Genomic DNA, 22688 nt, shown 5'->3' with positions numbered 1-22688 from the left:
TTGTGGATATTTAATGTTCTGGATGTTTTTTATCCCTCAAAGCAAGTTTGTTCAGCTATCACTTATTTTGTCATCACACCTGCCTATGGATGTCAATATGCCTCCTTGCCTCCATCTTCCTTACTCACACATTTTGGTGCCTTCTGTTACTAGTCTGTTGTGGAATGGCACATCAGTCAACCAAACATTCTGAACTGGAGGTTAAATAAAAGTGGTAAGATAGAATGAGAGTTAGTGAATAAGTAGAGGACTTTTAGCGATAGGGATTTAAAGCTACTCCCTCCCTACTTTTTGGTCTAGTTTTAGGTCCAAGAATTTCAAAGACCTGAATATTCTGAAACTATGACTTCCAAAAATTGGAATATATATATTATGTTCTGAATATTTTCCTTCAAATATCTCTGCAAATTTATCTTTTTGCATAACAGTAACCTGTTTGTAACAGTAACGCTTTGTAACCTAGGGATACCAGTGAATCACAAAGATTTCACTGGAATCTGCCAGCTTCAGTACTCAGCTTGCAGCCTAACTGCTTCTCAACTGAACAAAGCCAATAAATCCAACTCAATATAGCTGTTATATTCTATGTGTACTCATATACCATGAAGACCTGAGCTTGGTTCTGCATTTCTTTAAGTCACACAAAGGGAACTGATCTAGATCATGTTGGTTTAGTCATTATATGTATGTCTGGTCACTACAAGTTTTGTGACCACGAGTATAGCGCTAGCTACAGCCACCTTCTCTGAATTTGGGACAAGATAAGGAAGAACAAGAGATTAAAAACCAGCCTATGTAAGATTTCTTCAGAAGACACCAGTCTTTTCCTTTTCTCAAGCACACTAGTTTTCCTCTAGGCCCTCTAGATGCTCCCGTAATGAACCACCAACATGACACTTTTCACATCACTTACTCAACAAACATTTATTGTGTGCCTACCATGCATCAAGCACTGTGTTAGCTGCTGGGGATACAACAGTGAATAAGATAGAAAAAGCTCCTACCCTCAGGGAGCTTACATCCTTTTCCCTAAATATGCTGTTCTAAAGTCAGCTATAGCTGCAAATTTCCCATAGGAATGTTTCTCACAGTTACTGACAACCAAGAAACCTAATCCAATGTTCACATTTTACAGATGCCTGAGCCTCAGATAAGTTAACTGACTTCTCCAAGGTGACACACAGAACCAAGACTCCTAGTGTTCTTAATGGCAGCCCTATGGGAGCCCAATAAAACACTAAATGAGCACCCTTGTGAGTACCTACTGACTTGTAACACCTTTTATCTATTTTTTTTCTCTTGCTTTCTTTTTCTGAATATGTTTACTTCAAACTTTTTCTAAACCAACATCTCTTATCTCTTCCCTCCATTTTCTTTCTCCTCTTCTCTATACCTGTCAAGTTTTCTTTTCCTCCACATTTACTTTGCCTTCCCATTCACTCTCTACACCTTCAACATTATAAACATACATGTTCCAAAAATTGCGCCCTTTGGCTCTTCAATAAGCCCTTCTAAAGACTCATGAGATTTGTTTACTTCAACCCTTCATATACTTATTATTCTATGCTGTATTATGAAAATACATAACTTCGGAAATATTTTAGAGACTGGAGATCATCTGAACATCAGCAAAAAAAATTTTGGAGAAGGAAACAATGCGTAAGGTAATATATTTAGTCAATTAAGGATTGGCACAATTAATTTATAGTAAGGAGAGTAGAGGAAGACAATATGAAATAAAGAACTCAAAGATTAGCATTTACTTTTATTTTTCCTTTAAAAAACACTTGATTTCATAAAAACAGCTAGTAAGTTCAAAAGCTCTGAGTTGCATTTTATTGAACCTGGTGGGTAGGAAAAAAAAAATCAAAAGAGAAGAGAGGAATGCATCAATTTCAAACTGGATCATCAATCCTTGAATACTTCATAATTGAGTTATTTTAAATTTAATTTAAAAACTGAATTCCTTTAAAACATATAGAATTAATACCACTGAGTAGGAACAGAGAAAGATTTATTTCTAGGAAACAAAAATACATGGTCATTAAATTTGAGTTGCTTGAGTCAAACTATTACAACTGGGTACGGTCAAGGGAGGGAAAATTTTATTTTTACTAGTATAATTAGAAACATGATAGAAAATTATCTAAAATGTTATACCAAGAAGAAGACATGTAAGCTGAAAGGGGGAAGAGGGGGAATAAAAAAATTAGCTTAAAAAAAATGACACAAAATAACTACAAGTAGAAAAACATAAATATGTATACCTGAGCTTGTGCACTGGAAGGGCAGTAGAATTAAATTTTATCAAGCACCTAAGAAATATGTGAAGCACTATGCTACTTCATCTCCTTATAAAATATTATAGAGAAGGTATTTATCCCCTTTTTACAGACAAGGAATAAAAGAATGATCAAAAAAAACAGTTATAAGGCAGTTTAAAAGGTTACAGTTTTGAAGCAAAGTTTCCTTTCTATTTGACAAAGTGATAGTAAAGGATAATACCATATTAGAAGGAATACATGAACATATTCTAAGTAGATTCCTATTTGGCAGGGTGCTAAACAAAGAATGAACTGAATTCTTTATTGATCATTTTTCAGAAATCCAAAAGAATGACCTAAAAAATGTTTCCACGAATTACTTCCATTGCACAAACTGATTAACAGCACATTCCTTAAATAGTTATGGCATGATATGCCATGCTTTATTCAATCTTTTGCTAAAGATTAACAATATTAATAATAATACAAGCTATAAGAAAAAAAATACCAGCAACCAAATCCTTGAATACTCATACTTAAATGAAGTCTCCTGAAATTTTTAAGGAGAAGGGAGACAATTTTTAACTGATGCAAGAGGGCTTAAAGTATCCCCCATTCCATTCCCAAAGCAACTACCTTCCCTAAACTCACTGTCTTGCCCACACATAAAGGCCAACCATTTTCTTACCTCCAACCTGTCCCCCTGTCTTCTTACCTCCAACTTGTCCTGAACCTAGCTGGTTAATCTTCCCTGTAACACTATTTCATTATACAATTTCCTTCATTAAAATCAAAGTATTTTAGAGACAGAAAAGTCTCCAGAGAGTATCCAACCAAGTTACAGATGAAGATCATTTCAACTTAATTATAGATGAACTAACATCAGGCATTAAGCGATTTGCCCAAGATCACAAAAAATGAAGAATAAAAACCATGATCCAGGGACTTCCCTGGTGGTCCAGTGGTTAAGACTCTGCGCTTCCACTGCAGGGGGCATGGGATTGATCCCTGGTCAGGGAACTAAGATCCTGCATGCTGCTCATGCAGCAAAAAAACCCAAAAAACAAAAAATACAAAGCAAAAAACCACACACGCACAAAAACAAACAAACAAAAAAAACCATGATCCAATTTCTTGACTCTAATTTCAATACCTTTTTTCAACCAATCACACTTTCCGCTTCTTGAAGTAGTTGCTAACCTTCACATTACGTGGGAAACTTTAATATCTCGGTCCCACACCCAGAAACTGTGACTTAGTCTGGGTCTGGGAAATTCATGGGCAGTGGGATTTTTTAAACTCTTTAGGTGTTTCTAGAAGGGCAGTCAGGGTTGAGAATCACTGTTCTAAAATTAAATCCAATCAGTGTAGTCTTTAAAATGTTCTGTCAAGACCCAAAAGATTCTTCTAATCTTTATTTTTCCCAGCTTTATTGAGATATAACTGACATAATACTCTTCTAATCAATTTTAATACTTTACTCACCCCGATACAAACTCTTTTTAGATACCACATACTCGACTTACAATCTTCTTTGTAATTTCCCTAGTCCCCTCCCCAAAATATGCCCCGGTGTCTTTACTCATATCCTTCTCCCAACCTAGAATACTTTCCCTCCTCTTGTTCTACAGAGATAAACAAGACTATTTAAAAAAGAAAAGAAAACAAAACAAACCCAAAAAACAAACTGCTATGATCAAGGTGTTTACATGCAGTACATGTACAGTGTACTTGGTGTATATGTGGGGCAACGCTCAGACATGAAAGCAGAATGAATCTGGGATCAGAACATGTTTCCTAGACAATACTGTACATGAACTGAATAATGAAAGAGACCTAGCCAGGCATTTGGTGGTGGTGATGAGGAGTCAGGGGAATAAAGATGTCACACCAGTTTGGTCTGAGAAAACTGCAAGATATATGAAAATGAGGACAAGTAATATGCCTGGAGGAAGAGTGGGCTTACCTTCTGGATAGTAAGGATGTATGAGACAAGCATGGATGGAGCTAACCTGGCTTCAAAATCCTCAACTATGAGAAGTTGCTGCTGTGTTAGAACCAGCCGGGAGTCCCAAACATCTGGCTGGATCTTTACAGCAGGTGGCACTCCATCTGTGGAACAGCTGTGTGAATCTCCTACATATACTTTGCACTCCTCCTCCTCAACCTAAGTTTGCATGATACATTAGCAGCACCCTTTCACAAAGTAATGCAGGTCTCTAACCTTAGAGATCATCCTTGATCCCTCTCTTTCTTTCATATTCCACATCCCCAACTCATATTAGCTCTATGTCCAAAATATCCCAAATCTAACCATTTCTCAACACCTCTAGCACTAGTCCAAAGCCACCCTACTTTCCTGCCTGGACTACTGCACTAATTGTCTTTCTCTTTTTCTTGTCACTTGTCCCTCCTCCACTCAGTCCATTTTCTACACAGCAAGGTGATCTTTTAAAAATGAAACTGTATCTTAAAATCCTTCCCATTAAACTTAGAATAAATCCAAATGCTTTACCAAATCTTTACAAGACTCCATGACCTGACACCTGCTACCCATTAACCTTTCACTTTCTTTGTTCATTATACTGGCGCTCTCATTCATCCTTTAATACATGAAGTTCATTCTTACATTCTCATGAGTAAGACCATTTGCATTTGCTGCTGTTTGTACCTGAAAAGCTCTTCCCCAGATCTTTCCAAGGGCTTCCACTTCTCAACAGACTGGTTTCCATTCAAATACTACTGCCTCAGAGACAGCCTCTTTGTCTGCTCGAAAACTATTGATCCCATCCACTCATCCATTAACCTGACAATTTTTTATAGTACTTATTATCAGAATCATATTTATTTACTAAGTAAATAAATTTATTTGCATGCTTATTCTCTGTCTTCCTTCATTAAAATATAAGCTCCATGAAAGCAGGAACATTGTTATTTGCCATACTCTTCAATCCTGGAATAATTCTTCACTCATGGTAGGTACTAGATAAATAACACAATAAATCCTATCATAATGCCTTAGTCAGCAGACTCTTGGAATCTGTGGATTTAACATATGCAGTTTCTACTGTGTGCAAACTGCTTTCTAGGGTCATGACATTCAGTAAGTAATATGTAGCATCCAGGTTTCAAAGAAACTGCTGTTCTCAACTCATATTTACTCATAGTAAAACTTACAAAGTAAGGCAATCCTGGCTCTACTACTTACTCCCTAGGCAAGTCCCTTAACCTTTAATCAGGTTGTTGTGAAGATTAAATGGGTTTATATTTATATCAAGTGCTTAACATAGCACCCGACACATAGAAAATACTGAATAACTATTAGCTTTTGGGGAGTGAGGGTCGGGTGGGGGGATGAAACATGCTTATGGAAAGAAAATCAACAGGTGGTCCTAAAGGTAAGATAAAATGAGATAGTCTAATGAAGTAATAATGGTTTTCACCTATAAATAGGTGTTTTCTGGGGGAAAAGAGTATGTTATAGCTGTGTTCTTGAACTTGAAAAGTAGCAAATATCTTGAGATAGATTCCATAAAATTGTGAAGATTTCTACTTCTTGGCTGAAACCAATGTAACAGCCTAATAGATTTCCCTTGTCTTGATAAAGCAAACCACTCAAAAATTTATCCCACGCTGTAGATTTTGTTCCCACTACTAAAACAACCTTACTCATAGTCTCTTCAAGGACAATGTTAAACATGACCTCATCTGTAAATCCTGTCCTGATCATTTAAGGTATGTGATTACTCCTACCTTTCAAGTACCCAGAAAACTCTGTACTTCTTCCTCTATTTTGTAGGAAAAATAACTTGTGTATTTATCCTACTAGATTATATATAAGGACCATATCTTGTTCATCATGCATTCAACAAACATTTAGTGAGTGCCTATCGTGTACAGAGTATTGAGGATACAAAGGCAATGAAGACGTGCAATAAATAAACACAGCAACACCGAAGGCGTATATACACTGTACAGAGATGGCATAAAAGAGAATGCTCTTTCTACAATACATATGTAGTCTCTAGCATGATGCAATATATATGATAGGCACTCAAAAATATCTGTTAAACTCAATTCCTACTTCCTTTTTGAACCTTTCCCGTACCACTGTAGCTTACTGTGCTTTTCTCTCCAATCCGCAAGTCTGTCCGTATCATTCAACATGATACCTTTTAACCTATGGTATTTAACACTCTGCATATAAATATGTCTTGACCTCCCTAACTATAAAATGCTTCTAGAGAGCAAGAACTCCCAGGGCATTCATTATTAATTCAAGTATCTGTTAAATGATCCTATTTCCTGAAAGCTACCAAAATGTGTCACATGCCTAACTATACTGTCAACAGCATTATTTATGAACCATTCCACCTGTGCTCTGGTTCTCCACAAAACAAGTAGCTTTCATATATGTATTCTTAAAACAGGAGGCCAAAGGGATGTTGTTGAAAGCATAAGGCTATGCCACTGCTTTTAAGCCAGGAGTCCGGATCCCAGAAAGAGAAGTTTATTTCCTTTCCCAGCTAGTGGTCTGGGTCCTCTGAGAATTCAGATACAAATGTATATAATGGATTCATTCAGACAGCTAGTTAACCTATGTGGCTAGATTATAGGCATATAAGAAGTACTCCTTTGGGCTTCCCTGGTGGCGCAGTGGTTGAGAGTCCGCCTGCTGATGCAGGGGACAGGGGTTCGTGCCCCGGTCTGGGAGGATCCCACGTGCCGCGGAGCGGCTGGGCCCGTGGGCCATGGCCGCTGAGCCTGCGCGTCCAGGGCCTGTGCTCCGCGGCGGGAGAGGCCACAACAGTGAGAGGCCTGTGTACCGCCAAAAAAAAAAAAAGTACTCCTTTTTCTCAAATCCTCCAAGGCCCTAAATCCTGTTGGTAAGAAAGAAAAAGTCACACCAACGATACTACCACTTAATTTCAATGCATTGACTATCCAGGGAAATTAATTCCTGGCTCCCTGTTCATTCTCATCTAGTACACAGCTTCAGGGAGCCCAGGGGTCTTTAAACCTAGACAGTGTACTTAAAATCTTACGCAAAAGTAGAGAACAAGTAGAGAATATCATGCAACTTGAATACAAGATTCCATTCACCAGCTTCTACAGTTACCACTTGATGCACAGTAGTCACATAAACCCTTGATGAAAAGTTACATATTTGGATACAACTATACTGTACTAGAACCCATGATCACACAAGCTCCTAATCCAGCATTTTCTGGGTACCCTTGTGTACTATACAATCACTTCCACCCAAATCTGGTGAAAGCTTTAAGCAGCTCTGTATCCATTCCAAGAGGAATTCCTTCCCTTGTTTTAAACTCAGTGAGTCTCAGTTTTGGAGAGGGCACTCTTCCTTCTCCACCTCTAATCTCTCTAATCATCAAGAACACAAAACAGATAGTAAACCTCCATTTTAATGGCTCAAATTCCTACTGAACTTTGCCAATCTGAATACAGAGTTAATGGTGGTACTCAATACACTTGGGGGGCAAAAGAACTTTGTAATATCAAGCCTAATGCACAATTAAAGTTAGCTGCCATAAGAATAACATCATGAATCTATTCCCACCTACTTATTCTATCTCCCCATCCTTTATTAAATAAGGTCAGCCCCTCAAGTTTTATCTTTCTGACTTACTTATACTACCGAAGCCCTGACCCTCAAGTCCTACATGGTAGCTGGTGTTCTCTCTGAGAAGGTGTGTGTTCAAACTACTTACCAGCTGAGAGACTTATCTGGCCCTGTCAGTTCTATCCTAACAGACAGTGACTAGGAATTCAGGCTCTGTTTTATTTTATTTTATTTTACTAGTTGTAGCTTCTAGATCTGTGCACTAGAAAGGAATGATTGTACCCTGACTTGAGACATTTCAGTTTCAGTTGATCTAAGGTTCATTTTTTAAAATAAGTTAATACCTACAATGTCAGTTAAAAGAGTGAGCCATGAATTGAAAATGCTGGTTCATCAATGCCATTTATTATACTAAACTCCAACAGGAAATATCTGTCATATGTAACTTCTTTTTAAATTACTAAGTACCTTAAAATACTTTTCCTAATGAAAATAACTTTGCTCATTTATTAATCTTTGTATATCCTTAACCATCAGCACAATCATGTATACAAATTAAGTCAATAAATGTCTACCTTACCAATGAAATAACTATATTCCAAACCTAATCCATTCTATAACTTAGCCCAATTATAACTTCACATTTGTAGGTTAAAAAAATTAGATCAGATTTTCAAAGTCCATATAGCTGATTATATTGTAAAATAATTGCCATTCTCCTTCATTAAATAACCTTGGCTTCTCAAATATAACTTTTCTCTATTCCACTATCTACTTTCTGCTGTGATAAATTGTGGGCTTTAAAAAGAAAGGAATGTAAGTTCTTTGCAGTTTCTCTATAGAAATAAAGGGTAGCTTTAAAATTTAACTAGATATTTCGAACGTAAGGGTTACCGGAAAGGTGAAAGTAGTAGGCTTCAAACAAAAACAGTCCAAATGAAACAAACTGCTAGCTAATAATATTCCCTCAATAACTAGAATGAACATTTGCTGATAAATAAGCAACATCTTTTTTGTGTAATAAAAGGCTTAAAAATGTTTTCTACTTAACTAGAGGAAAGCTAGTATCTGTAATTAATAATTTTCCTTACTAATTCTGTACTAACAAAATTGTGTTTCATAGCAAAAAGAATGCCACAAGAGGTAGAGAGAAAAAAAATAGATGGAAACTATATTTGTCTAACAAAATAAGTTTTTTCCCCTTACTAAATTTCAAAATAAAATTGAAGGGTAAAGTGGTATGACAAACTACTCTTATATCTATCAAAACTTTGCCTTTTATTATACTGGGAAAGAGTTCCAAATCACATAACTGATTTTTATTTGAAGGTGGTTAAATTATTTGGTCATCAGATTGTCTGCTTCAGTTACCCTATTATTCTGTAATCTTTGATGGGAATTTACATCCCTTTTAGCACTCCCCTCCCACTACAGAGATGAGAGATCAGCAGCCTCTGACATTACAATATATGACAAATCTTATTAATATATAAAAGTTTGGAAAATTAATTTAAAAAAGGAAAATTTTATAATTTAGTTTTATAAAAATTATGTCATAATAATAGTTAACATTTATTGAGCGCTTACTATGCGCCAGGCACTGTGCTGAGAGCTATAAAAGTATTACAACACATAAAAGAAATAAAATCTTGTATATGGAAAAAGCTTTGAACTGTTAGTCAAAAACAGAGATTGTATACCCAGACTGAGCCAAAGTAAAAGAAGTATTTGCTAAACAAAGAGAACATTTCACAAACTGCTAGGTAATGGGCTTACATTAATAATAAGACCAAAAAACACAAACAAAACAACCTCCTTAACTGACCAGTCAAAAAACCTTTAACTTCCTCCAACTGAAAACATAGAGAATGTCTATTTTTAATTTGTTTAGCAAATCTTCTTCAAAAATACTGCAAAGGAACATACACATACAAAAGATGAAGAAATAAATTTTGATCTACCCTGTATCCAAATAATCTTGAATTAGAAAGGTCTGAAATAATGAGGTTTTTCGCTAAAATAAGAAAAACTGAAAATTAAATACCTTTCCTTTTAAACCCTAGAATAAACCCACAAGGGCAGCATTATTCTTTATTTGGTAGGTATTTTTTTTCTTTAAATAAAGTATCCCAGAATAAATACAAAATTCTTACTTTGTTGCCCGTATAAACTTGCCCCAAACTGAGACAGCTGACCTGATGTAGATGGTGATGCCAGCATCTAGAAACAAATTAATTATATTAGAGCATAAAGAAAGTACACAGAACATTGCACTGACACTTTACAAATCTGTACAACATATCATAATATGTGAGAATCAAATCCATATTTCCCAATCTTCAGAAAAACAAAAACATTGCATAATAAATTCCATGTTACTTAAGAGCGTATCACAATTGCATGACATCAAACTATGCAAATAAAATTAATTTTTGATTGCTACAAAGTTTTTTTTCCCCAGTTACTCTAAATGAAACTATGACAGCATCATTACCTCAGTTAAAAAAAAGCAAACTAGGCTAACAAATACATGAAGACAGTACTTCAAAAAGTCTAAATTTAAGTAAAATTACTTGATTCTTAAATAATATATTAAGCTAAATTCTAAATTCAGTTTATTAAAGTTGAAAATAAAATTACCTAAATAAAAAAGTTTTTATTTTGTAATAGTTACTGATTTTTATACAGAAATGTGTATCAAATGGGTAGAAAAATCTAACAAACATACACACAACCAGGTACGTGGAGAGGTGATACAATACCAAAGGACAAACCCAAAATACTTACAAATATGTATAGACATGGTATATAATGTACACTGCATGTACATTCATGGCACTTGTGTACAATGCCTTTCAATTTTTTGCATCATCTTTTTTTCCTAGAATAAAAATTCTTTGAAGCCATGTTATATTCATTTTTTACTTCTTCATAGAGACTAGCACTGCATGTGGCAGTGCTATAAAAAACTAGATAACTTAAACTGAGTAAATGAAAATGTGTACGTGCAAGTGCATGTCTGTGTATTCCCTGTCTTATATTAAGCAACCATCAAAACACCGTAATTAAATAAGATGAGCTGCGTCATCAAAAGGGTTGTAATCTAGTGGAAGGACAGAATGAATTACACAACTAATTATGTTCCAAGGCACAGTGTGGTAAGTGCTCTTAAGGAAGTATAAAGTATCACTGGAGGAAGATATTTCTAAAAAAAGGGTGAGGTAGCAGGAATACTTTGTAGAATGGTAACATCTGATGTGGGTACAGATGAGGGGTCTTCCAGTGTGAGACTATGCAGTGAGTGCGATAAAAGTTAGTGACATGATTAGAATACAAACAAAATAAGAAACGTCAGTGACTGAACAATAGGGTAATTAGGGAAGGGAGATAAGGCCTACCCTACGCACACTGGGGAACAGAAGAATGGGAAATAAGAGAGTGATGGGACAAGATGCAAAAGGTCTTCTTAAATGTTATGCAAAGCTGGCTCTAACTATGGCGATAAAGAGAAAAAATAATTTTAAGCCAAGAAGTGACATGATCAAACTGTGCTTTGGGAAGATAATTCCAACAGCAAAACTGGATGGAAATGGTAAGATACTAAGCTAGAACAGGAGAACTGCGACTATGAAAGAGTCCTATTGAAATGGTTGAGATATAGGGGAAAAGAGATGGGTGGAGAATCACCAGACAGGGAACTATCAGAGGCCTCTCTGGTTTCCAGCGAAGAACTGGGCTGACATTGACCGCAGTAGGAAAGCCAGGGGGAAAAATATTTAAACAGCAGAGGTTTATACAATACACATTTCATGCTATTTTCATGTCAAAATTCTAAATTGTTTTAATTATTCTGAAATTCACAGAAGTTTTTATACAACAGTAGCTTTAAACTAATGACATACACCAGACTCTTCTGGGGTTGGGCTAAGTTACTAAACACAGCAGTATTTAAATATAGTAACAAATTTTCTAAAAAAGCATCAAACCTTATAAATATTCCTTCTGAAATCTGGAGGGTATACAATATAAACAGTTAAACTGAAAGAATACACATTTTATGCCTGACCAAGTTATTTTGTTAGGTACAATTATCGTTACTATTACCACATAACCGCAAATATTTTAAGCACATTAAAGGTTCATTTCTAAATTGCAAGAACAAGATCAAAGAACATATGTAACATACAATGAAGCTTTAGTTGGTGACAGAAGGTAAAATGTTTATAATAAAATCCCTTAACAATCATGATTTTCTGTTATCATTATAAGCTATAAACAAAAGTAAAGGAGTATAGTTTCCAAAGGCTTCATATAAAAGATGCTGGCCAGCATGAATCCATGACTTAGAATGATCCATAATGTGAACATTCTAGAATGGACCACTAAAAATTTTACTTTTCCCAGAAATGTGTATGTTTATTGAGCACATAACTCCAAAGAACAGACATTTTATAGTCTACTTTCTCACAAAGGTTATACATCCACAAGTGAGTTATAGGTATGCCAACATATCACTCCTCTCAGCACCGGGAGATAAAGTAGAGAAGATGACACAACATGAAGGTAAAGGGGGAATGGCTCCCTGGGCCAAATATTTGAGTCGAAGAGCAGCATGGTGACCCATTTACCAGTATGACATATTAAATATTATCATTTTCTCTATGTGTGAGTACATGAAGGTTAGTAAACAATGCTTTACAGAAACATGAAAGCAGTTTGTTTAATGGTTTATAACCTTCAAACCATCGAAGTAAAATAAGCATTGATCAGCTATACAAACCAATGTTAAAATGACTGCTTCAAAATGTGTCAAAATGCAAATATATAATTTCTTATAAAATCAATCCTAGCGGTATATATTTTTAAACTCTGAAAGCATGATTCATGAAATATATCAGTGCTAAAAATGGATTTTAAAATGGATTTAACATACAATGAAGGATTATGGGGTAGAAACGCTATTTACAAGCGCAAAGAAAATACACAAGAAATGTACTCTGGCACAGAAATAACTACAATTAACAGACGACAGAAAATTTATATAATTTTTTAACTGCTGAAAGTTAATTGTATAAAGGTAAATTTCTTAGAAAAATACAGAACTTTAGATCAAGAGACGTATTAGAGTAGGGAATATAAGCATAAGTGGAAAGAGCCCGGCTTTGAGTCAGAAAAAAAATCTAGGTTTGAATCCTGATTCTGCCTCTTACCTATGGGAGAGCCGAGCCTCTGTTTCCTTCCTGTAAGATGGAAATAACACTACCTACCTTATAGAGTTGACGTGAAGATTAAATTAGATAAGATATACACATATTAAGTGTTCAATAAATGGTAGCAGCTGCTGCTAGTAATCTAATCTTCCTCCCAATGCAGGACTCTCATCAATAGCAATCAGAGGGGCAGCCTTAGGGGAATTTATTGAATAGTACCCTAATTTTATATTCATTTTTGCTTAAGAAGCTAAAGAAAGAAGTTTATCAAATGAATTCTAGATAAAATAAGGAGCAGAACTTGTGTTCTTAGAGGGGGAAAATAGTAGAAAAAGATTAAATGTCACACAATCAGTAGAATGCTGAAACCAATAAGCAGGTTACTGTGTTCCCAGTCTAAAACCGTTATAACAACTATATTCTTCCTCATTTCTCAAACAGTCTATAATACAACACTTCATTCAAACGACAGTAAAGCAACTAGAAGAAACAGTAATGTAATACAAGTTATTTTCCTGACTCAACAAAGAGCTCCTTTATCCTTTTGCTTAATATACAGAATATCAAGGAAATCAACAAGTTAGAAACTGTACTTCTAAAATATTTCCACTGTTACTAGATATAATTCTGAAATCCATGACCAAAAAAACTCTAAAATTATTTTGTTTTACAAAATGTATATTTGAAAAACTTAATAACAGGCCAATCTGGCTCCTTCCAGCAATCCATAACAGCAAAGAAGTGTTAATTATTCTATCCCCCTCATGGTTTCCAATAGTGATCACCTCTCGCAATTACTCCCTCCAATAAAATGTACCTTCAATCACAAAACCTATTTCAAGAAACATTAAAATCAGTATGGTCAAGAAATAATTTTCTACATAAAAAATGACTTCAAAATGCAACAAAGTTTTATTAAATAAAAATTCCCTGACCACAAAAGCAATTTAAAAATGAAATATATAAGTTTTTAAGTGTTCCTTAAAAATTCATTGTACAATATACTTAAAGGTATGGTGATAATATAATTCCTAGCATTCTGTTATTTATTCCAGGATGAAAACAACAAAGAAATATGATTTTGACTATATCATATCTACAAACAGAAAAAAAAACAAAGGAAGTTTTAAATCTAGACAGAATCTGAAAAACATTTAAAAATTAAAAACAGTATGGTTAAAAAAATAAGAAACCACTGAAGTCAGAATGAAATCTAGTAAACAAAAAGAAAGACTATTAGAAGATAATATATTAAAAAGACCAAAAGAAGAAAGGGACAAGAGAGGAAGCAGGCAGAAAAACAAAACAGTCAGTAAGTCATGGGACCTGGTAGCTTATGTAACATACAATGAAAATCAATGAAAATCAATGAAAATCAATAACAAATTATGAGTTTACCAGATATTTCAAGTAATTTTGATTAAAGCATTAAGTTTTCAAAAATAACATTTTCAGAAAGTGTAATATATGTTGAAATAGTCAATGTAATTAATTCCTATAGAACATTTAACATTCAGAACATACTAAAGAAAGTACGGCAACGAAGATCTCTATATTATATTGTGTGAATCTTAGGTTAGAGCCAAAGCACAAATTTAAAGGTATATTAAAGGCTCTTAATATGCATTGCTAAACTGTTTTCTACAAAGTTTGTATTATTTATGCTTCCACAGCAGTTACTTCAATGTTCCCTCACAGATAATGGCTACTCTTCCACTTAAAAACAAAAACCAAAAAACCAAACAACAACAACAAAAACCCTCTTTGCTAGTATGAGAGGAATAAAATGGTATTTTCTGACTATGATTTTTTATGATTGTTATTACTGGATGAAAAATTTTCTAATTATTTTTGTAGATGTATCAAAATTTGTTATATCTTTTAAGTATATCATTTTAACTCCTTTTATAAATAGGAGTTTATAAAAACTGCCTTTTTATCTTTAAAATACAGAGTTTGAAGATTATTTAAATGGCAATGAATTTAAGAGATTTTAGAACACTGCCTTCAAATCGTTTGACATTTAATTCTAATTTCTTTAAAGTCTGATTTATTTACATTTAACTCTATTAGGTTATTGTTGCCATATAAAATTTTGACATACTTATATACATTCAAATTAAAAGTTTTAAAGGTTATTTTTGAGTTTTTTAGGTAAACAATTGTATCTGCAAATAATATTAATTTTGTTATTTTCAACATTAATTCATTTCCTTCCCTTTCTCTAACAAAAAGACTCAGTAAAAGTCCACTATCTTCTACACCTTATAATAAGCTCTAAGAACACAGCAGTAAACTAGAGAGGCAAGGTCCTTGCCTTTGTTAAACTTAAATTCTAGTGTAGTACACAGGAGAATAAATAATTAATAAATACATACTTCAGGAAGAGATAGTTGCTGTAACTGTTAAAATGCAAGAAAGAAGTTAGGATATAGAGTAGTAGTAGTACTGATAGTATATACAAGCTACTTAGGAAAAGAGTGATCAGAAAGGCTTCTCGGGTAAGATAGATTAACAGATACCTGGATGTAGTGAGAGAGAACACCATGTGAAGATCTGAAAAAACTAAGCGCAAGGTCCTGAGACAGAAACAAATTCAATGAGCCAGAGAGTCAACCAGGATGACTCTCTATGTAGTTAAACACTAATCATGAGGATGACAACAATAATGGTGATAGAAGGTATCCTTATTTTATACTAGATTTTAACAAAATATTTATTATAAATTGGCCTGAGAAAAATCCTAGTTGCCATAATTGCTGTAGGCTAACACAAGTATGAAAGTTAGGTACGAGTTGAAAATGGTTGCCATTTGTCAAAACAAGGAAGTAGTCTACTCTAATCAGTTTCATGAGTTTTTTTTTTTTAAAGTAAGGATAGGTGCTACATTTCATGTCTTTATAGCACATACTAAAACAAGGGAAAAGAGGTTCCCACAAGTTTGTGTGTCTAAAATGATTATGCTTAAGAATCACCAAATGAGTGCAACAAAGACTCAAAAGACTAGAAAATACGTTAGCAATCAAAATACAGATATAGTTTTTAAGAAAACCCTAAAATTGCTTAGATTATACCGCTCCCAAAGAGTTGTCTCTTGCGTCTTATATGAATGTTTTTCATTTTCTATAAGTCTCCAAAAAAAGATAATTAAAAACAAGTAATTAAAAATCACACAATTACATGATACACAAACTATCAGTATCCAAGCTTTACATATAGATAAGGAAACCAAGGCACAGAAGAGGTCATATAACTTTCCCAAAGCCACAGAGCTAATAAATGACAGCGCTAAGATTCAAAAAAGGAAAAGGGAAAGGGAGAAATCAAGCCCATATCTGCCTACGATTTACTTAATCTTGTGAAAACATTTAAGTAATATATCTGTAATTTATATTACTTTTATACCTCAAAAACAGCAAATTCAGCATTCTTTTGAAAGACACATACATGTACAGGCATCTCTTGAAATAAAAGGCCTTGGAAAATATGAAGTAGCCCTAAAGAAATATTTAGCAATTTAATCCACACAATCTTATAAAGAACAGTTTACCAAATACTTCTACAACCATGCATATGATGAAGAAACAATTACATTTTATGCTCTATGGTTAGGGTAAATCAGGAATTGGTTAGGTTTTGGGGGTCTTTTTGCTTTTGGGGTTTTTTTTTGGATAGCTGGCTTAAAGATTCACTCAACTACTGGCCAGTTTTCCTTTATCATAAGTTACAATTTAAAATAATTTTCTCACTGTTGCCAGGAAGGAAAAGAATACAAAATTATCCCAGTCATTTATTTATTATGTTTAAATTTTTTCTCTTTAAAAGCCTTATAAAGCACAAAATAATCATTATCTGCAGATGATATACATAACTACTAAAAAAACCAAAAGAATCCATGGCATAATGTTATTATTATTCATTATAGTAGCAACATTTAATATTTACTATTTGGTCTTCTATAAGTTTTGCATACAGTTATTAAAACCACCACCCATTAGACATGTACTATTTTTCTTATTTTATAGATGAGAAAACTGAGACATACAGAGACTGAGTAACCTGCCCAAGGACACAGCTAGTAAACCATGTGACTGAGATATAAACTCATAAAATAGAATGTCCAGAGCCCATACTCCCAATCAACAAAAACTAATAAAAAGAGTTTTGTAAGGTAGTTAGTTATAAAATAAATATATACACATAAAAACTATTTCATATATCAGTAAAAACCAATTAGAAAAATGTAATGAAAACGGCAACCATAAAATCCTACTTCCTAAACGGCATAAAGAACAGAAACAGGAGAGAGACATACTCTTCTGAAAGAAGGTAAACATCAGTATAAATGTGCAACAGTCAAAAACATTTTTGTAAAGGATGTGAAAGACCTTACCTGACTAAGATGTGAAAATTGCCTATAAAGCTACAGCTATTCAACTATGTTGTAGTTCTTCCAAAGAATCAATATGATATACAGAACAAGAGTTAAGAAACAGGCCAAAAAAATCAGACATTAGTATATATATAAGGGAGAATTCAAATTAGCCATAAATGAATGGTCTAACTCAGGGGTGGGCAATTTACTGAATGCAGGCCAAATCCAGCACACTGCTTATATATGTAGGGTGCAAAAATTAAGAATGATTTTTCACATTTTAAATGGTTATATAAGTACCTACATATTATCCTTTATTTAGCCTCTTGGCCCACAAAGTCTAAAATATTTACTATCTGGTTCTTTATGGAAAAGTCTTCTAACCTGTGATCTAAACTATAAAAAAAGTGTTGGGACAACTGGATACCAGATAACCTTATGGGGGTGGGGGGGTGGCACAAGGAGGGTAATCTGGCACCACAAAACTCACACCTTAATCCAAAACACACTTCTAATGAATGTAAGTTATATGTGTAGAATTAAGCACAAAAATACTAGAAGAAAGTAGGTGGGGAAAGTCTTCCTAGGTATGATCTCAAAAACTGAAAACATTAAAACCAAAAAACCCACACAAAACTGATTAGTCAAATTCAATAAAAATGATAAATAATTTTATATTAAAAAAAACCTAAAAGCAAAAAACTGAAAAACTATTTATGACAAGAGGTTATTAACCTTAATATATGGAAAACACGGACAAATAAACAAGACATCAGCTCAATAGAGAAATAGAAAATGGCACAAAAACAGTAATCCACAAAGGAAGAAATAAAAGTGCATATATGCAATGGAATATTACTCAGCCATAAAAAGAAACGAAATTGAGCTATTTGTAATGAGGTGTATGGACCTAGAGTCTATCATACAGAGTGAAGTAAGTCAGAAAGAGAAAGACAAATACCGTATGCTAACACATATATATGGAATTTAAGAAAAAAAAATGTCATGAAGAACCTAGGGATAAGACAGGAATAAAGACACAGACCTACTAGAGAATGGACTTGAGGATATGGGGAGGGGGAAGGGTAAACGGTGACAAAGCGAGAGAGTTGCATGGACATATATACACTACCAAACGTAAGGTAGATAGCTAGTGGGAAGCAGCTGCACAGCACAGGGAGATCAGCTCGGTGCTTTGTGACCGCCTGGAGGGGTGGGATAGGGAGGGTGGGATGGAGGGAGATGCAAGAGGGAAGAGATATGGGAACATATGTATATGTATAACTGATTCACTTTGTTATAAAGCAGAAACTAACACACCATTGTAAAGCAATTATACTCCAATAAAGATGTTAAAAAAGAGGGGAAAAACAGATGATAATAATTATACTAATTACTAAGTTGAAATTAAGTATATTAACAATTCTTATAAATATATATGCACACATTATTAGATACATGCAATATATTATATATTGTATTAGCATATATAGTATATAATGGTTTAGGTTACATGTAAAATTGTTCATTAAATGATCCTGAGGTATGTGTTATTTGTTTGCTATTTATAAATAATATAATTGATTCTCACATAAATTAAGGGATTGAATCAAAAAAAAAAGGCCATCTACACGGAAAAGACACATAGCCGTGTGTGTGTGTGTGTGTGTGTGTGTGTGTAAATTAAGCAATGTTTTACTGCACATTAAAACAGTAAGTTTCTTTTGTCTATCTGTAAAAACTTAAAAGCTGATATTCTCAAGGGCACAGAGAGTGCTGATGAGAGTAAAAATTGGTGCAAACTTTCTAGTGAAAGACATGTCAATATGGCCCAGAGATTTAACTACTAATATATTTTTAAATAAAAATATGTGAAATACAGAATCAAAATTTTAGCCGTAAATTATACCCGACTAGCATTATTGGTAATTTTTCCCCTCCCCGACCCCACGCATATTTTCTAAAATTTGTGCAATACCCCTTACTATTTTGTAATGAAAAAAGTATCAGCAACACAGAAATTTATAAGTAGCTACTATATTATTATTCCCATTTTCAGATGAAAAAACTGAGGCTTGGAGAAGTTCTTGCTAATAGGCAAAGCCAAGATCCAAACCTATATCTGTCCTGTTTTAATCTCCATGTCTTACTACCTTATTAATTAATTTTAAAAAAAAGTTTTGTGAAGCAAATCATTCTGTTATTTCTGTGACAATTAATCTGGAATAGTAACCAACATATGTATATGAGTGTATGTAATAATTCTGACTAAAAAATTCTGACATATAATACAGTATTTCTGTTCCCTAGAAGACAGACATCTCTGTCATTCATTCTCTGCACATACTTTTTAAAGAATTTCAGTTTGAAAGCTTTATATCTTCCTGATAAGAATGAATGCTTTTCATCAATAAGTAATATTCCACTACCATTTTTGCATCAATCTTAACTTGCACTGTACAATCACAGTAACACACATGCAGATTAGTTTCTGCAGTGATGCTACCGGAAAGACATCCCAAATTATTAAACTATAACATCAAATCTTAAACTTAGAAATTTATGTAAAAAATAATTCAGTTATAATTTACATCAAATAGCAAATAGCTAGAAAGGCAGTAAGATAACAGAAAATTAATTAGATGACATTATTCTGTCAGCTATTCAACTGCACAAGAAAGCCACCAAACACAAAATTTGACAAGAGTCCTAATAATGCACTTGATAGTTTGTTGCCAAAATGACACAATTTTCAAATAAAAATAAAGGGGAGGGCTTCCCTGGTGGCGCAGTAGTTGGGAGTCTGCCTGGCGATGCAGGGGGCACGGATTTGTGCCCCGGTCTGGGAGGATGCCGGCGTGCCGCGGAGCGGCTGGGCCCGTGGGCCATGGCCGCTGGGCCTGCGCATCCGGAGCCTGTGCTCCGCGACGGGCGAGGCCACAGCAGTGAGGGGCCCGCGTACGGGGGCGGGGGGGGATAACACCAAAACAGGAAAACAAAACAAAGCAAAACCCCACCAAAATTCTAACTTAAACCTTGAGTAAGCCTATGTGTGAAATTCTAAGACACAGGAAGTAATTTACTAATGATCAACTTTAATGAAAAATGATGGCATTTGTTACAAAACTTAGAATTTTAAAAGTGTTTTAAAACATCAGAAAGAATCTCATTAGATTAATATCTAGAGTAAATTGCTGTATAGACAGGGAAATTAGGAATAGCAAATTTATAAAAGTTTGAAAGAGGAAAAAAAGTTGGGCAGGTACAAAGTACAAGAATGCAACTGGTCTGACTACAGTATATAGCGTATAATTTAAAGTAGCTTACCAGAATTTGAAAACAACAATGGAATTTATTTTAAAATATTTTATCTATTTGCTAATTATGACTTGGCTGTGCTCTAAATCCTTTCATTCCAAAAGGGATTACTGAACTACTAACCTTCCAAAGCATTTAACTCATACTTCTATAATATATCATCTTCCATGTTTCTGAATACAGTTCTTCAAAACTTTTCTGTTGTAGCATACCTATAGCTAACAGAGGAGAGATGGTCTGCCTATCTGAGGTCTAGGATTATAACCAGAATATCAGAAAGCAAAGGAAAGGTTTCATTGCAGCCTGACATTATATCTTTAAATCTGTACAAATCAGCTTTCTGCTCTTTATAAAAGTATTGTTTTAATATAAAAACAAGTTATTTCACAAATTAAAAAAACAATCGATGTTCTAGAAGTAATACCTTGTTTACCCCTTGTCTTTTGAGTACTTCCTACCACAGTATTACCATATCTCAACTTGAGAATCATACAGTATTTTGTCTCCAATAAGAATTTAAGAAAGCTCATCATCTTTGTATCCCCAGGGCCTAGCACTATGCCTAAAACACAGTCACTCAACCAAAGGTGGTACTCTACAGTTCATATACTGCTTTTCAGGAATCAGAAAGAGACAGACATATACTATTGAGTAAACACAGCTTAACGGGTTAACTTACATCTTTTTCTGACCGATGTGGAAACATAGAAGACTGGCTGTAGTACATGTTTTCGTCATGGTAGTCACTGTCGACCCCCTCTACAAACTTCTTTCTTGAAGCACCAAACATGCTGTTTGTCACCTAAACAAAAATATTACTTTTATCAAGAATAATGTTTTGGAAAATGTCAGGCTTTACCTTACTCCTATGTGGAAAACATAAAATGAAGGGAGCATTGCTAAGATAAAGAAACAGATCAACTAAGAATTAATGATACAGGTGAGAAAGTCATAACAATGTAGTAGAAAATGTTTACTTTCAGGCCCTGAAATCAAGAGGAGAAACTTAAAGTCTGTCACATGCAATGATTCCAATTATTTTAAAAGAAAAAATATTACTTATTCTTGAAAATTGGCAACCCAATATAATTTTCCCATACAAAGATTTTTTAAAAATTAAGTTTGGGTTTAAATTATTCAAAATTTTCACATGCATCTTCAACATTAGTGTCTTTGTCATTGTTATACCTACTTTTTAAATTATGTTTTCCAGAGCATATCATCTTAACTTACAATCTAAGTTTACTGAGATATAGCACTTTTTGAGTCCATGTATAATGGCACACTGGAAATCTTATCTCAAGCCACAAGCTCTCACTCATGTAATAGTAGGATAATTTTTTCACTCATCATCCTGGTATAAATTTATGATCTCTACTACATAACCTGCTTACTCTTTTGCTTTTTAAGTCTTTACCATATCCAACACTAGTAATTTTGAGCCCTCATCAAGATAATTACTAAATCTGTGCTAATTTTTATTTTATTTTATTTTTTTCCATAAGGTGACCTGTATAAAGCTTCCAAAACTATCAACTGACAGGTTATTTAATTAAGGTCAATGTGTCTTATCCCTAATAGTACTCTGTAGTTCAAAGTAAACTGAAATGTCATGATAGCCTTGTAAAGACTAGAATACACAGTGACTATATTTTTTCACAAAAAAATGGGGAAAAACTCATCAAATTTGACATCTGTCTGGTACACTCATTATGAATAAGGGTATTTTCTTCCACTGTAAGAAAAAAGGAACTTTCTTTTACTTCTCATTTCAAAATGAAACACTGTAGTTACTGCTGTTAATCAGCAGACATGGTGAATTGGTATACTGCAGATTTTAAGGCTAAATTTGATGTGCAAGTTTGTTGAAAACACCCATGTTACTTAATAATTGCTTTATATTTTAAGTTCCTTGTTAAATCTGTAAGAAACTCAAA

The 22688-nt window shown here is 34.0% G+C and overlaps 1 protein-coding gene across 6 annotated transcripts in view; it reads right to left on the bottom strand.

Annotated features, from left to right (window-relative positions):
* CNOT2 (CCR4-NOT transcription complex subunit 2) overlaps positions 1 to 22688 on the bottom strand; it is a 110753-nt gene that overhangs the window by 23679 nt on the left and 64386 nt on the right. For 5 of the 6 annotated variants that reach the window (XM_067697327.1, XM_067697331.1, XM_067697326.1 and 2 more), the window contains 2 exons: positions 21431 to 21553; positions 10002 to 10068 (listed from right to left, as the gene is read on the bottom strand). In XM_067697327.1, coding sequence (XP_067553428.1) covers positions 10002 to 10068; positions 21431 to 21553 — 190 coding nt within the window. Of the gene's footprint in view, positions 1 to 10001; positions 10069 to 21430; positions 21554 to 22688 lie in introns of those variants that run through there. The other variant, XM_067697330.1, reaches the window with a different exon arrangement.

This window comes from Pseudorca crassidens, chromosome 11 (genome assembly GCF_039906515.1).
Source record: "Pseudorca crassidens isolate mPseCra1 chromosome 11, mPseCra1.hap1, whole genome shotgun sequence".
Lineage (NCBI taxonomy): Eukaryota > Metazoa > Chordata > Mammalia > Artiodactyla > Delphinidae > Pseudorca > Pseudorca crassidens.
The sequence above is the reverse complement of the archived record's forward strand: the minus strand, read 5'-3'. Positions and strand labels throughout refer to the sequence as shown.